Source organism: Eleginops maclovinus, chromosome 6 (assembly GCF_036324505.1).
Source record: "Eleginops maclovinus isolate JMC-PN-2008 ecotype Puerto Natales chromosome 6, JC_Emac_rtc_rv5, whole genome shotgun sequence".
Classification (NCBI taxonomy): Eukaryota; Metazoa; Chordata; class Actinopteri; order Perciformes; family Eleginopidae; genus Eleginops; species Eleginops maclovinus.
In genome coordinates this window covers 578,046-594,371 of record NC_086354.1, presented here as the reverse complement: position 1 = coordinate 594,371, position 16,326 = coordinate 578,046, and the positions used below count along the sequence as shown (strand labels likewise).

General features: G+C 43.5%; 1 protein-coding gene across 1 annotated transcript in view; it reads left to right on the top strand.

The window, feature by feature from the left end:
• chd7 (chromodomain helicase DNA binding protein 7) overlaps positions 1 to 16,326 on the top strand; it is a 58,466-nt gene that overhangs the window by 18,654 nt on the left and 23,486 nt on the right. Inside the window, 10 exon segments of the mRNA XM_063885756.1 lie at positions 2,099 to 2,559; positions 7,142 to 7,286; positions 8,535 to 8,660; positions 9,567 to 9,632; positions 10,975 to 11,030; positions 11,860 to 11,977; positions 12,336 to 12,419; positions 12,522 to 12,659; positions 14,086 to 14,207; positions 15,274 to 15,517. Coding sequence (XP_063741826.1) covers positions 2,099 to 2,559; positions 7,142 to 7,286; positions 8,535 to 8,660; positions 9,567 to 9,632; positions 10,975 to 11,030; positions 11,860 to 11,977; positions 12,336 to 12,419; positions 12,522 to 12,659; positions 14,086 to 14,207; positions 15,274 to 15,517 — 1,560 coding nt within the window.

Here is a 16,326-nt window from a genome sequence, read left to right as displayed (position 1 = left end):
ACTGGTTACTGGTGATATTATTCCAACAGGTTCGGAAAGTTGCTGATGATGGTGTTTTAATATGGGAGCAGTGGATTTAAACCTGCCCCCCCCCCCTGCAGAAGAGTAGACCTGACGCAGGACTGGAGCGTGTGTGTGTTTGTTTGTGTATACATACTGTGTGTGTCTCCATTGTCATTTGTGTGATTGATTATCTGGGAATCTTGGCAGCAAGACAGATTTACCTCTTGGCAGTGCATTGCCCCCCCCATCTCTCTCTTTCTCTCTCCCTTTCTGTGATTGTCTCTCACCTAGTTATCTCCCCTCTATCCCTTTCCTCATCATATTTGTGGTCTAAGTGGCTCAGTTTACGTGTGTGTCAGCAGGTGTTTGTGTGACGCGTGACCTTGCAGTAGTTTGGTGTGAAGTGTGTACATTAGTATTCCCCTGATGGAAGTGGACTTTCGGTGATGGCACCCCAAATCTTCTTGTGTGTGTGCTGTAAACGTGCTGATGCTCACACACACACGCAAAAGCGCACTTGTGCGTTTCACATGCGCAAACACACGCATACTCCCTCGCTGCGCCTTTTTGAAGTAGGCAGATAATTTATTTGTGTCATGATGCCTGATTTCCCATCTGCTACTGGGACTCTGAGCAGCTGGAGAGAGAGAAAGAGGGAGGGAGGCAAGGAGGGATGGAAGAGAGGGTGAGGGAGGGGAGGCAGCTGGAGAGGCTCCCAACAGCTGGTTACCAGTTGCCTGTCACAGAGAGCGGACTGGGGAGCAATGAGGAGAAGATGGAGGGAGAAGGAGGAAGAGGAGAGGATTTAGTCTGCAGGAGGAAAAAAGAGGTGTCAGCCGGTTTGTTTACCAAGATTAGCCTGCAGGAGGGGGGAGGGAAATGTAGCAACAGGGAGTCGAGGAGAGAGAGGAAGGAGGTGGTAGCCGCGTGCGTGGATGGATGGATGGATCTGCGCTTCCCCCTCTGCTCTGTAATCCGCCATTACTGACAAATTCAAGCCCCACACTGCAGTATTGACAGGCTGGCAGGGCCCGTGTTGAAACCTTAGCCGACACATTTCACTAAGACTGATCCATATGATTGAGCTCAGAGCTGAAGCCATGCATTGATTAGTCAGTAGATCAGTCAGCCAGTCATGATGATACTTTTCTTAGTCTTCAATGGCAGTTGAAAACCAAGAAAATATTCTTGGGTTAATTGACAAAGAAAGTCATTGTTAGTTGCTGCCTTATTCATGTTTTAGATTATTATTTTTTAAACCAAAGTAGGACTGCAAATGATTCCTTTGATTTATTAAGCTGTCCAATTGTTTCGATTTTCATTAAGTGGTCTATACAGAGCCAAGAAAACATCAACACAAATGTTACAGAAAGAAATCAATAAAAAAGTTGAAAAAGATGGACATATCAAAAGATAATTACATAAATATATCCTCTTATTGTAGGTGTATAAAAAGTTATAGTGAAAGATCTCCATCACAACTTCCCAGTCCCAAAGATATGAACTTATAATAAACAGAGGATTCTCAAATTAGACATTCTGATAGTTGAGTATTTAATTCGGTCAGAAGTCTTATTATTGATAAATTAGAAAACCAAATCATGCATCCTTCCTTCACTTCTGCTAGGCCTCATCTGGACAGCCTCAGGTTAATGTGATTTGCGCTCACAAATGTTGATAACGGTTTCCTAGCTGAAAACCATGCCACAGGTTTATTTATATGCTGTTTAAGGGAAGTTTTATTTTCTTTGTTATTTTTTCTATAACGATGCTCTTAGTTACAATTCAACTACTGTAATAAATCTGTAAATAATAAAGCAATATATACTCCCACTTTTACTATTGTTACCTGGCTGCTACCACACTACTGTACACATTCTACACTTGTAAAAGAAAACCCTTTTACCGTTACTTTGATTTGTCCACCTGGATGTGCATTTTTGTAAATTGTGTCATTTCTATTTGAATGTTTTAGGAATTCCCCTTAATTCATATTTGTCCATTATTTCCTATTTCAATGTCCCATCTGAAAGGTGTTCTCATTTTGTTTCTGAAAACCTGTAGCTAACAGTTCTCTTTCTCCCCCATCTCTCAGCATTCCCCCACCGACCCCTCACTAGTTCCTGACATGGCGACAGTCGGTGGCGGCCCCCCCGGCCAGCCTATAAGCACAGAGCAGCCCAGCGACCAGGAGACAAAGCCAAAAAAGAAAAGGAAGAAGAAAGCTAAAGTAGTGGATGGACAGGAGGAAGAGGGAGGGAAGAAGGCAGTGATTGGAGGAGAGGAGGACGTACCGACCGAAACCCCCGGAGCAGGAAGTGATGCGGGTGAACAGGTTACTGGCACAGGAAATGTAGAGGGAAGTTCACCACTGGTAGAGGAGAAGAAGAAGCGCAAGAAAAAACCAAAGGAGAAGGCAGAGGGAAAAGAGGACAAAGAGCCCAAGACCCCGAAGACGCCCAAAACACCCAAGACCCCCAAAGAACCCAAGGAGCCTAAGGACCCCAAGGAGAAGAAAACCAAGAGCTCCAAGTCCAAGACCCCCAAGAGAACCAGGTAGGAGCAGCACTACATCAGTCATTGTGTGCCGGGCTGGAGCGTCTAAACTAAAGCCAGCTGAACACGTGTACCCAAGCAGCTGAGAGGAGTCAATCTTCCTCAGCTTCTTGGTGGTAGGATATGCAGCCCAGAGCCTTGTACGTCCTGTATTTAGCAGCATGAACTACAAACGGGAAGATGTAGGTGTTCCACCTAATAAGTAGTAGAAGAGGTTTAAATTGAGTGCTTCCCAAACTTACTCGAAATTTTCCGAAACCTTAACTCCTACTGAAAATACACATGCACTGTGGCTAGTTCACAGCTCAGAGGTTCGTGTGCGTGCGTGCGTGCGTGCGTGCGTGTGTGTAACTTGATCACACTGAGGAATGTGTCAGGCAGCCCCCATCTCTGCCTCTGTCCCAGCCCTCAGTCTCCCTTCCTCTCGGCCCCTTTTATCCAGAGGAAGAGGGAGGGCCAAAGCAGCAGGCAGGGGTCAGCGCTGGGGGAGGTGTGTGTGTGCATGCATTGCCTACTGGAAAAGAGTCAGACGCTGGGAATAGGGGGGTCCTGGAGTGAGTGTGGGTGAAGCTGTGTGTGTTGGGGGAGGGGTCACCAGTAATCTTTGTGGCAGAAAATGGCGTCTAATGATATGAAGGCCATGCCACTGACCACTCCACTGTGGGGAGGAAATGTGGGGGAGGACACACTCTGCCTCTCTCTGGCAGTGTGTGTTGGTAAACTGGCTCTTATCTGCTGTCAGGCTTTCCTCCATCTTGAGTGGCAGCCAGGGCTCCAGGTTAATTTAGCATAATAATGGCTGCCGGCCATTCACTGCTCCTCTAAAATGGTGGAGCAGCTATCTCTTCTTTTATTCTTCCTCTCCCCCCTCCAGTAACACCTCTTACTGCTGAAGAGGAGGGTATCCTTTCATCTCTTCCTCTCTGCCAATCTTCCCTCTGTTCTCCTAAATGATGCCATTTGTTGGGGATGCGGAGTTTCTTTTTCTGCTGTCCCATGTTGTCTTTGCTCATCAAGTTTCCATATTATTAAATTGGGTCATGAAGATCAGGATCTTAATTTGTCAAGTCTCATACTCGGGAGACGGGACAGTGAGTCTATTTGGAGACTGTTTTAATCACATTATATAATTTCATTTCTTAATGCAGTTAGATAAACAGTTGTTTAAATGTCATCATTTACTTTTCTGACTTGATTTTAAAGGGTTAGGGCCATAAAATGAGCTTTAACAACATGTGACTTTGTATAGGGAAAGTCCTCTTTGGGGGCCACTAGCACGTTATGTTCCATTGCATTTTTGGGGATTTGTGTGAGATTTCCACATGTGGGTGGAGAAATAAGCTATGCGCGTGTGTGTATGTGTGTGGTGTCTCACTTCCTTTAGTTTGTCTCATTTTCAGAAAAGGTTCATGTACCATCTACTTGCATGTCAGTGATTCTTCACAGTTGTTAAACACATACTCCTGTAACCGGGTAAAGGAGAGAGGGTCAGGCAGAGGAGGATGCATTCATATGATGATATCGGACCTCATGAAATTTGAGCAAAACATCCTTTCTTGTTTTTCATGCTCTGATCGCTGTTTACTTATCTAATGCAGTTGGTATTAATATCTAAAGTGATTTTACAACCATCTCTCCATGAAGCTTTTGGCTATGTAAACATGAGGTAAGGTTGCCTTTCTTTGATCAATCTGAGCTTGGAGAAGTCATTTGTAGTAGTTTGTGAATTGAATTCGATGATTGAGTCAATATCACAATTACAAAGATTACTTTTCTATGTTTGCTTTTAAGCCGGTTGACGGACATTTGGAGGTCCTCACTGAGATGTGACTAAACTGTGACTCAGAGGGTTTTAGGTTTGTGGGTGTGTGTGATCCAGAGAGAGAATCATGTGGTTTACTGGTCCGGTCAGCTCACTCCTCTCCTTTGACCTTGCTCTCTCCCTCCATTCCTCTTTTCCTTCTCTTCCCCGCTCACACTCCCTCCCTGTCTACCTCTCTCAGAGGAAGTACATCTATAAATAACCCAGCCGCCACACCCTTCCCTCTCTCGCTGTGTGTGTGTGTGATTTGTTTGCAGTACACACAAACAAGTCAGACATGCATGCAAACGTGTGCAAATACAGCCCTACTTAAAAACCTGTGTTGCCATAGGTTGGTGTTTACATCGGGGTTCAGGGGTATGACTCATCACAGCAGCAGGTGTCCCTTCATCTACGTATGTGCGTGCGTGCATGTCCAGCTCCTGTTCTTTTTTTGTCATCTTCTTCATTTTCTCTTCTTCTCCCGCGTCATGTTTTATTTCACCGCTCTGCTTCCTGTCTTTCCTTTATCCCCCCTCACACACCTGGACAGCACAGCATCTGCAGGTGATATATTCTTATACAGTTGTTACAGAATAAAAGCCAGCCTTTTGCTCATAATGTGATGGACCATAATACATTTAAGATGTCCCCTCTCTATTTAAAAAAACACATGTCTTTGGAATTCTGCAGATGAATGCAAAGAAGATTAGTAAGTTATCTGATATTGAGTAAGTAGGCTCTTAACTATTTGCAGACAAAAGAAATAGAAATTAAGAAATGAAAACTATATTTTCCTTAAACTTGCAGATGTTTTTGCCACTCGGGGTTAAAAGAAAGTTGAATGGATACAACACTGACAAATCCCCTTTTTGACTTACAGTTTCTAACTTTTAATTCCATCTCTTCCAATCTTGGCTAGTTTCCTCCTTCAAGACCAACATCAGCTCTGATCACTTCTGCTGATGAGCTTTATTCTGGGAAAGTAATAACTACTCTCAACTAAAGTCTATGGTCACACACACTTGTGTTTAAAAAAAACCTGCTTTTGTCAGAAGGAATAGCATGGAGTGATTCAGGTTAGCGTCACAGGAGCAGTGCCTAAAGTTGTTGGAATGTTTTGTGGCACAAGGAGATTTATTAAAAGAGGAGGGCAGCAGAGAGGAAGGATCAGAAAGAGTTGGAGGTGATGAAGGGAGTGAAGAGAGGAGTGAGGCCATGAAGACACCGAGGAAGAGAGGGGAGAAGGCAGCCAAGTGGAGGGGGGTGTGTGTGTGTGTGTGTGTGTCCAGATGGCTCCAGCGTGTGGCGACCAGCCAGAGGAACAGGTGCAGGTCACATGACCAGCCGTTACCACGGAGATGGTGATTGCTTTTGGCGTGAGGATGAAAGGAGAAGGGCCCCAGGGACAGAGGGGGCGAGAGACAGGAGAGAAAGAGAGGGGTAGAGAGAGAGAGGTAGAGAGAGAGAGAGAGAGAGATCACTACAGAACTACAAACAACTGTTGTACACTCTGTAAGTCAGTTTATAGCAGCAGTATAAGACTGTTTTGGAGTTAAGATCTAAACATTTAGTTGGCTGTGTTGGGGGATGGGGGTTGTACAATGTGGATCCACTTCCTCGTTTCTAACACCCAGATTTCCCAAGCTAACAAATGTTACGAAAGTTTTATCTCCCCTCTCACTTTTTCTTTTGTTTTTTCTAGCAGAGGGCAGTGTAGGGTGCATAAAGTGAAAGCCTGACCAGCCCTAGTTAAGTCTAGGTAACCAGGTAAGCCACGAAAAATGTAGCAACTTATTCAGACCATTAGGGACTGAGAAAGAAATGAATACAAATATATTATATAGTCATTAATTCCCGTACATGTAGTGTAGAGAAACCAAAGATACCAACAGTGTGTCTCTCTGGTCTCATCATGTTCATCATTTCTGAACAATTACAGTTTAGTTTTTACATGACAATTGTAGTTCTTAAAAAGCAAATCTGGATCGGGAGGTCTAAAAAAAAATTGATTGCAATGGGTGCTCTAATGGAGCAGCATTTAATTCTGCCGCTCTTCTCACTTTAGATTGGAGCTACAGGTTTAGTTAGCTGAAACGTTCAAAGCTAAATCTGAATCATTGAATGGTGCATTTAAAGGATTCACATTGGAAAAGTAGCACCCATTCTATCCTGGCCCAACTGGAGTTACAGCCCGAGTGAAAATCTGTAGATATTTGAAAAGCAGGGTTTAGCTTCTCTACTGATGGACATGTCAGCAGAGTGAGACAGAAGAGCGGAGCCCTGTGTCCTCGTGCGTGCAGATGGAGCCATCTCCTCTTACTTTCCATGCCAGAGATTAGAGGAAGCCTGGGGGCCTTTCAACCCCTCCCCCCTCTTCTTTCTGGGGTCTCTCTCTCTCCTCTGTCCCTCTCTTTCTGCCTGTCTCTCCCTCCCTGTGTGTCTCTCTCTCTCTGCCCCCCCTCCTCTTTGCCTGTATCTCTGTATCTCGCTCCCTCCGCCTCCTTGTAGTCTTTCATCATATTAACCCCCTGTGTGCCAGAGCCCGAGGCATACTAATGATTTTCTAAATGGGTAAATCAAACATGGCGACTGCCCTGGGACACACACACACACCACACACACACACACACACACACACACACACACACACACACACACACACACACACACACACACACAGGAATGCCTAACACTTAGAGGAATGTTCTACTTTGTTTTTAGTCTTTTTTTCCCCCTTTATTGAATACTTGTTTTATTTTTTCCTCTTTCTCCCTGAAGCGGTAAGAAAGCTGAGTCTGAGGGCGGGACTAGCACTGCTAAGAAGGAATCCAAGAGGAAGAGAGAGCCTTCAGTTAGCGACGAGGTGGAGGTGAAGTCTCCGCCCCCCTCAGCTCCTGAAGACGATGATGATGACGGCGTACAGGTAACACACACACACACACACACACACACACACACACACACACACACACACACACACACAGCTCAGACCTTCACTTTGTGAGCAGGGACCACAGTTATTGTTTTATAATGTGTGTATGTGATTGCAACAATGTGTGTGCATCTGATTGACTGTTTTCCCAGCTTTGTTTTAGACGGTTTGTCTAAAAACTGCACGGACACTGGGAGACCTCTTTATGATGAGGTGGAGGATGTTACTATATGGAAAACAAACAGTTTTCATACATGGACTACTCAAAACACATCTATATAAAGGTTACAGTGCAGTGTGAGACATGAGTAGTTGATTTAACTAAAAGCAGCAACAAAAAGAGTCTTCAGCCTGGATTTAAAGTAGGAACAGTTGCAGCTGATCTGCAGGATTCTGGGAGTTTGTTCCAGATATTTGGAGCATAATAACTGAACCCTGCTTCTCCATGTTAGGTTCTGACTCTGTGGACAGAAAGCAGACCCGTCCCAGAAGACCTCAGAGGTCTGGGAGGTTCATAATTTAGCAGGAGATCAGAAATGTATTTTGGACCTTAGGTACTTCTGGGTCTCTCCCTCTGTTAGGAACCTTCCTGAGAGGTAAAGACAGCATTTAGTTTCAGAAAGCCCAGCAAAACACCTGAACACATCCCTCAGTGTCACAGCCTGTAGAGAGAAGCTGTCCTCTGTAAGAGATGTAAACAGAACAAGAAGAGGCTCCACTGCCAAATTCACCAACAACTTTTCAGTTGCTGCTTTATTGCTAATACAGTACAAAATCTCTCCTTCCTGTTGGGTAAGGTGCTTTTTGGAGAAAAAACAGAACTCCACTTTAGCCCTCCTTAAACAGATCAATTTTTGATGTGCTAATGTAATTATGTGTGCCATGTAAACAGAGTAGCATCTGGCTGCTGGCTGCATAAAGAGTCGTGGCTCTTATTTAAATGGGAAAACTCCTGAAGAAGTGTGTCCTCTTTCTCCTTTTCACTACACTCGCCTTTTCACACACACACACACACACACACACGTTATTTGGCAACTTTTCCAGCCCAGCAAATAGGGTGATGTCAATATGGAACGGAATAATGAATAATAAAAGTGAAGTGTGTTTGTTGGAATAGAACAGCCATGTGTTTTCCTCTCTCCGTCACTACACATTTACATCTACACTGTGGAAAGCTGTCCAAATGCTGAGATTGGGCTTTCCGGAAGCTTCACAGAACTCTCTCCCTCTGTCCAACAGAAGCGCCGCTCCAGCCGCCAGGTGAAGAGGAAGAGGTACACGGAGGATCCGGAGTTCAAGATCTCAGACGATGACAGCGGAGACGACTCGCCAACACCCAAGTCTCCATCGTCGTCACAGCAACAGGTACAGCTGGGCTTTCAATCACATGATGAAACAGTTACATTTTGCCACAACACTCATATCGACGTATCCAACACCCGCCTCTTGGGTTATTTTGATCCTTTGTTGAAATTAATGAGTTAATAGTTTTGTAAACACTTTTACACTCAGATTTAAATCAATACTTATTTGCTGGAAACAGACTATCAAAAATGTTCTGGTGCAAAAGCATCAAATTATTTAATGTGCTTTACTTGAGCTTAAATAATATTTTTAAAGTGAGGATTAAAAGGGCCCTATTGTGTTTTTTGGGTTCTCCTTTTCCTGGACTGTGCTATAGGTATTGTGTATGTCAATGGTCTGCAAAGGCCAAAATCACTTCTACTGGACTCCTTTGTTTACTTCCTGAACATAGTGTCATGACTACGTAACACTCTCACTTCTATTGGCTAGTGCTCCAACACATTGTACGTGATAGGTTAAGGGGCGGGACATGTCTAAGCGGTTGGCCATTCACAACAGAGCGGCCAGCTAACCAATCAGAGCAGACTGGGCTCTGGTTTCAGATGGGGTGAAAAGAGGTGCTGCAGCACAGGCTGTATGAGAACAATAAAGAGCTTTCTGAACATTAGAGCATGGAGACATGTCCCAGTAGAGAAACTACATACTAATATGGAACTGAAAATGAGTAGAACATGGCCCCTTTAAGGAAAAGTTCAATCTTTAGTTTATGCAAAATGTAATTTTCAAGACCTTTTTAGCCAATTGGGAAGATCTATTACTAAGAAATTGTTAAGAGGAGGTTTTCAATAAGAGTAGTGTTTGGTATTCCTCCAGGACCCCGGGTATTATCTAGCACTAACCCTTCTGTCAGAGACTTCAGGGACAGCAGTCTGGAGCGCCAACACCTCACATGCTCTTTGTCTCCAGGATGTGGCCGAGGTTGAAGGGCCCGTTGTGGAAAAGATCATGGGCAAACGCATCACCAAGAAACAGGTGAGATACAGTCACACACACCAACACAATATACTGAAACACAATACACACACACACAGGCTCTACTCATGGTTTGCATCATCTGATTAGCCGCTCCACAGCTGGCCTGAGCAGATTACGTGTGTGTGTGTGTGTGTGTGTGTGTGTGTGTGTGTGTGTGTGTGTGTGTGTGTGTGTGTGTGTGTGTGTGTGTGTGTGTGTGTGTGTGTGTGTGTGTGTGTGTGTGTGTGTGTGTGTGTGTGTGTGTGTGTGTGTGTGTGTGTGTGTGTGTGTGTGTGTGTGTGTGTGTGTGTGTGTGTGTGTGTGTGTGTGTGTGTGTGTGTGTGTGTGTGTGTGTGTGTGTGTGTGTGTGTGTGTGTGTGTGTGTGTGTGTGTGTGTGTGTGTGTGTGTGTGTGTGTGTGTGTGTGTGTGTGTGTGTGTGTGTGTGTGTGTGTGTGTGTGTGTGTCTTTGCATGGTTTGTCTAAAGAAAGCACATCCCCGACCCAGCACACACACAGTCACCAGCCAACTTCCCTTTGCTAGCCAGCTGCCAATGGGTTACCCCCCCTCTCTCAACACACACACACACACACAGCTCCATTCAGAGTTGACCTCGGGCTTGGCCCACATCCAAAACCACAATGCTAGCTACGCCAGACGCCAAGCTAGCGTTTCCTCAGGCAGGGTGCGTGTTTGTGATTGATGATTCATGGCATTACAGTAGTAGTTGGATGGTGTGTGTGTCATACAGTAGTGAATGGAAGTGGATGGCTGCACTTAAAGGAGCTCCTGTTATGGTGATTCCCTTTTACACACGTGCTGTATGCATGGGAAAAACTGATGTTAAATATTACTGTGCTATATTTTGAAACAATACAACTCTTAAGGTTATAATCAGAGGTGGAAAAAGTACTCTGGTACTCTACGTTTACTTAAGTAGAAGTACCAGAGTGTGGGAATACTCTGTCACAGTAAAAGTCCTGCATTCTAAATGTTCCTCCAGTGAAAGTAGAAAGTACTCTCCTCTAAATGTACTTAAAGTAGCGACAGTAAAAGTAGTCATTGTTTGATTGGTCCATTTCAGAATAATATCTCTGATATGTTTTATAATGATTGATCATTAAAGTGTTCTCAGAGCTGGTAAAGGTGCAGCTAGTTTGAATGGCTTTGTATACTGCAGGGTAGCTGCTGGATTTACTGCAGGTGAACTAAAGTCTGATTTAAGGGCTGATTATATTTACCATCATTCATCCAGATCGCTAAAGTAACTAAAGGGATTACATAAATGTAGTGCAGTAAAAGTACTGTGCCAATCAACCACATGTTGTCTAACAGTGATTATTAACCTTTGTGTTTTTCAGCTGGAGTCGGGGGAGGAAGTGGAGGTGGAGGAATTCTACGTCAAGTTCAAGGGCTTGTGAGTACCATGCTGTGTTTTTCCCCTTCCATATCTACTTCTTTTTTCTCTCACAGCAGGGCTTCCCCCTTTCCTTTTTACACTTATTTTCAACACGCACACACACCGGGGTGTCCGAGGCGTCTATAAGTGTGAGAAGCTTTGTGTATTCAACCTGAAAGACTGACTCACTTGTGCTACACTCCAGCAACACAGAGGTGCTGCGCGTAAACTCTTATTTTATCATATTGCCAAACACATGTGGTGTTTTTCTTCATCCTTTGTCATTAAAATGGTTTCAGCTGTTTATCCAGTATGGCTGCACAAATGATATCAAAGTTTATTTATATAGCCGAATATCACAGAACATATTTGTCTCAGTGGGCTTTACAGATGAACAAACAGTGAGTGCTAAAAGATAAATAAAATGTCAAGTAAATAATAAACGGACAACAAAGATTATAAAATATAAAGAAAATGAGATAAGATGCAACAAAAGACAATAATAATAAAATAAAATACCATTAAATGTAGTTCTCCGGACAAACGCAGGGTAGTCTCAGACCAGCTTTAACCTTATGCTTTTTCTTTATATCTCACAATATATACTTGTGTTTTATTCAAATTTTGGAATGCACTATTTCTGTAAAAAGCTGAATTTTTATAAACCATTTGGAATAAAGTACTGTGTTGCTACAGAGACAAATAGTATTCTAAATTCATATGTTTGGTACAGATACTCTTGTAAAAATCCCACCATCCTCAGCAAATCACCTATTTAGAGTTCTGCTATCCCAAACCGCAGTCCTGTCCTCTGTGGCTCTGATGTGTGTGTGTGTGTGTGTGTCAGTTCATACCTCCACTGTCGCTGGGCAGACCTGGAGGAGCTGGAGAAGGACAAGAGGATTCACCAAAAGGTCAAGAGGTTCAGGGCCAAGCAGCTGCAGCTCAACAGCTTCATAACAGAGGTAAGACTCCTCTGCGGTCAGCCCCCCACCTAATGAAGTCATTCAAAACTATCATTGTTGTACATTAAAAAAATGTTACGATTAAACATCAATTAAATGATTTTTAGGTGTCAGAATAAGATATTTTTCCACATATTAGTTTCTAGCCCTGTTTCATCATACTAAAGTTGATTCATAACAGCCTTAATTCAGAAGACATGGAGATATTTGAAAGAGCAACATCTAATCAACATCTTTTGAAGGGGAAAAGAAAGAGCCCCAAATAAAAGAACAGCCTCCCACAGTACACACTGTCAGCAGACCTATCGTTACACCTCTTCCCAGCCAACGGTAACACTTCCGTGTGTTTTCCCTCCAGATGGACGACGAGCCTTTTAACCCCGACTACGTGGAGGTGGACCGTGTCCTGGACGTTTCAGAGAGCCCAGATGAAAACGGAGAGGTGCTTTGATCTCTTCCTGTCATCTTTCATGGGTTTGAGCCTCTGCCTCTCTCCACACGCACTCACCAGACCTGACTCCTGTTTCTCTGTTTGTGTGTGTAGACGGTGACCTTATATCTGGTGAAATGGTGCAGCCTGCCTTACGAAGACTCTACCTGGGAGCTGAAAGCCGACATCGATCAGTCCAAGATAGAGGACTACGAACTCATCGCAGCACGCATACCCAACACTAAGAGAGTGGTAAGCTGTGTGTGTGTGTGTGTGTGTGTGTGTGTATTCTCGTTGGGTGCTATTTGGTTCCACCCAGTAGGCTTGTGTGTGTTTGTGTGTGTTGGCATGCTGCCTACTCTTTTCTCCTCCAGATTTACAGCTCCCTTAACTGCTCTCCACAGGGCCACGTTCTTGTGGTCTCACGTGCACACACACTCGCTCACACACACGCCCTGCTCTTGTGGCCGGGCCAAACCACTAACAGTGTGTTTAATGCTGAACAGAAGCAGCTGACTGGCTGTGGTCTCTGCCTCATCACTCCTTTCTCTGCCTGCGTCCATCTCTTTTACTGCTGCCTACTGTTTCTCCTTAAGGGCTCTGTTAGAGCGACTCCACAGAGGCCTCGTTTGGACTCTTATTTTTGTATTTTTGGCAAACTATCCCAGGAAACATCTCCCTAACTATTAAAAAGACAGACATTTATTTTTCCCCTGCCGCTGACTTTGCCGGTCAAAAAAAGCTTGAGTGCAGGGAGAGATTCCTCGAAAACTAAACTGCATGTTAATCTATTTTTTCATATGGAGCAACATGTGGGAGGACGTTCCTCTCCTTCTGAGCTTTCCTCTCCCTGCTGACTGTGTGCTGCCGAGCACTGTGTGTTGTAAGAGAAAGCTAGCTAATGCATCAGTCTTATTTCTGGAAAAACAGTGACTCAATCGTCAGTGTAATAATCATAAAGATTTATTGGTAAAGCACTTTCATACACCAGGTGCAGATCAAAGTGCTCTGACGACATGGCACACATCACAAAACAGAAGAAGAAATTCAATTCAGGCCGGACGATAAAACTTTTGAGCACACATGCAGCATGGAGGTCAAATAGTATGATCAAGATTAAATACAGTTAATTACGATCCCTCTGTAAAATAAAGGAAGACGAGACAAAATGAATAGAATAAAATATTAAAAGCTATAAAATAAATAGATGAAACAATAAAATAATTATAATAATAAAAACGAAATAAATAATGACAATAAAGATTAAAAGGCCAAACCAAAAGGGAATGTTTCTAATAATACAAATGGAATCCTATAAAAACAATATGAAAATAAATACTGATTAAAAGACTGTTTAAAAAGTAGTTGATCAACAATTCCCTTAAATCAATCAACTATTATAACTCAGAACTTCCACATTTCACCCTAATTAATATTTGTTCTTATGTAGCTGAATTACACGTCATCTGCATTTTATTGCACCCCCGTGTTTAACAATCACAAATAATCCTTGAAATCCAGTATTCAAATGAGTCCCATCCTTGCACCAAAGCCATTTCTCATTTCTCAAATATTGACCGATGTCAATGCGCCATCGAGGATTCGAGGAAAGTAGTCGAGGAGGGGAATATAGATGAGCCTTGATGCCAAGCAGTAATTTTTTTTTTTGTGCGTCTAGGATCGGCCCCCTGCAGCCGACTGGAAGAAGCTGGATGGCTCCAGGGATTACAGGAACAGCAACTCACTCAGGGAGTACCAACTGGAAGGTCTCAACTGGCTCACCTTCAACTGGTACAACTCGTAAGTCACCATTAACTTTATTCTTCGCTAATGACCTCTTCACTGCCACTGCTAGCATGTGCATGTGACGGCACCTCATCGAAGCTCTTAAGGGGACATTAAGTGGCCCTCCAGCATGCTGGGGATTACGCTTTCCCATTGCTGCTGTCCATGCACCCTGATAGTTCCACCAACATCCTCATTAAACCGCACAAACAGAAGGTGGAAGAAGTATCAAGATAAGTATCAATACCACAGTGTAAAAGTACTCTATTATAAGTAAAAGTCCTGCATTCTAAATGTTCCTCCAGTGAAAGTAGAAAGTACTCTCCTCTAAATGTACTTAAAGTAGCGACAGTAAAAGTAGTCATTGTTTGATTGGTCCATTTCAGAATAATATCTCTGATATGTTTTATAATGATTGATCATTAAAGTGTTCTCAGAGCTGGTAAAGGTGCAGCTAGTTTGAATGGCTTTGTATACTGCAGGGTAGCTGCTGGATTTACTGCAGGTGAACTAAAGTCTGATTTATGGGCTGATTATATTTACCATCATTAATCCAGATCTGTAACTAAAGGGATTAAATACATGTAGTGGAGTAAAAGTACACTATTAAACTTGGACACCTTTTGGAGTATAGTACAAAGTAGCAACACATTTACATTCTCCAGGGAAGTACAAGTACCTCAACATTTAACTTCATTACTTTAATCTACTTAGCTACTTTACACCACTGACCAAGTCTTACTGTTTTCAGCTGAGTGAGATTTAGTTGGATATGAAGGACTCAAATCAAGTCTCTGAGTATTACAGATAATTTTCCAGCTTGTCTTGCAGATTTTTTGCATTAGATCACTGGTGTGGAAAAGCGACCGCCTCACCCCAGCAGCAATAATGATCCAAAGGGAAAGATAGTTTAGGTCATGGAAGCACACTGCTGAGTCATGTGAAAGTCCCGGAGGTTTACATCAGGGTCACAGTGGGACTGGTCTCGTAGATGTAGGCCTTGTAATGTTGACTCGTTCCTTAGGAATGTAAAATATAGATCTTTGTTATTCATTCCGAGCACATCGTCCCTCCTCCACAGACGCAACTGTATCTTGGCTGACGAGATGGGTCTAGGAAAAACCATCCAGTCCATTACATTCCTCTATGAGATTTTCAAGAAGGGCATCGAGGGCCCATTCTTGGTCATCGCCCCGCTCTCCACCATCCCCAACTGGGAGAGAGAGTTCCGCACCTGGACTGAGCTGAACGCTGTGGTGTACCACGGCAGCCAGGCCAGCCGCAAGACCATCCAGGCCTACGAGATGTACTACAGAGACGCACAGGTAACCACACTTTGTCATCATGTGAAGGCCGTTATACCTGTAAATCTTTTTTGGGATGGGTGGGATGTTGGTATAAAAACATTCATGGATCAAGAAGAATTCAGAACAGATACATGAGATTAAAACTTGTATAATTAGTTTTTTTATTTCCCCATCTTAAGTTTAACCCCATCCAGTCAAAATAACCTTTCAGCTGATGAGTTATTGAAAAGAAACTGAATAAATCATAAAATGTTCGGTTTGATAAGCAACAGAATGCACGGCTATAGGTAACAGGCTGTTCTAGCTCAGTGCTTCAGAGCTGCATGGGCTTTTTAGTCTGATTTAGCTTGATCAATTTCTTAAAGGTCTGTCAAGAATTTCCAAACGTATGAATGCCTTTTCCAGGCTTTCATTATACATATTTCCATCTAAAACAAGTGTAATATTCTTGAAATGTAAAGTAAAAGTGTGCAGCTCCTCCTAAATAAAGTGTGGTAAATGAAGGATGAGGGGATGCGTCCTGTTGGCAGCTCTGTACGAGGAGGATGATGCAGCAGTACAGTGTGACAGTCAGCACATCTGAACAGCTATCCCGCCGGGGGAAGGGGGGGTCCGATCAGCTGGGGATGGACAGTGCTCCTCTGCTGTGTAAGCTCTTTACACTCCTTGAGCTGTAAGCTCTGATTGTACAATGCTGCGGACACTCTCAGCCACTCAGTGAAACCCACGCCACCGCCGAAGGAAATAAGCTGGAGTAGCCGTGTCCTTGCTAGCTGCTTGTTCCTAATCCTGGCTGAGGTAATCCTCAAGGTCGCAACGGACCACGT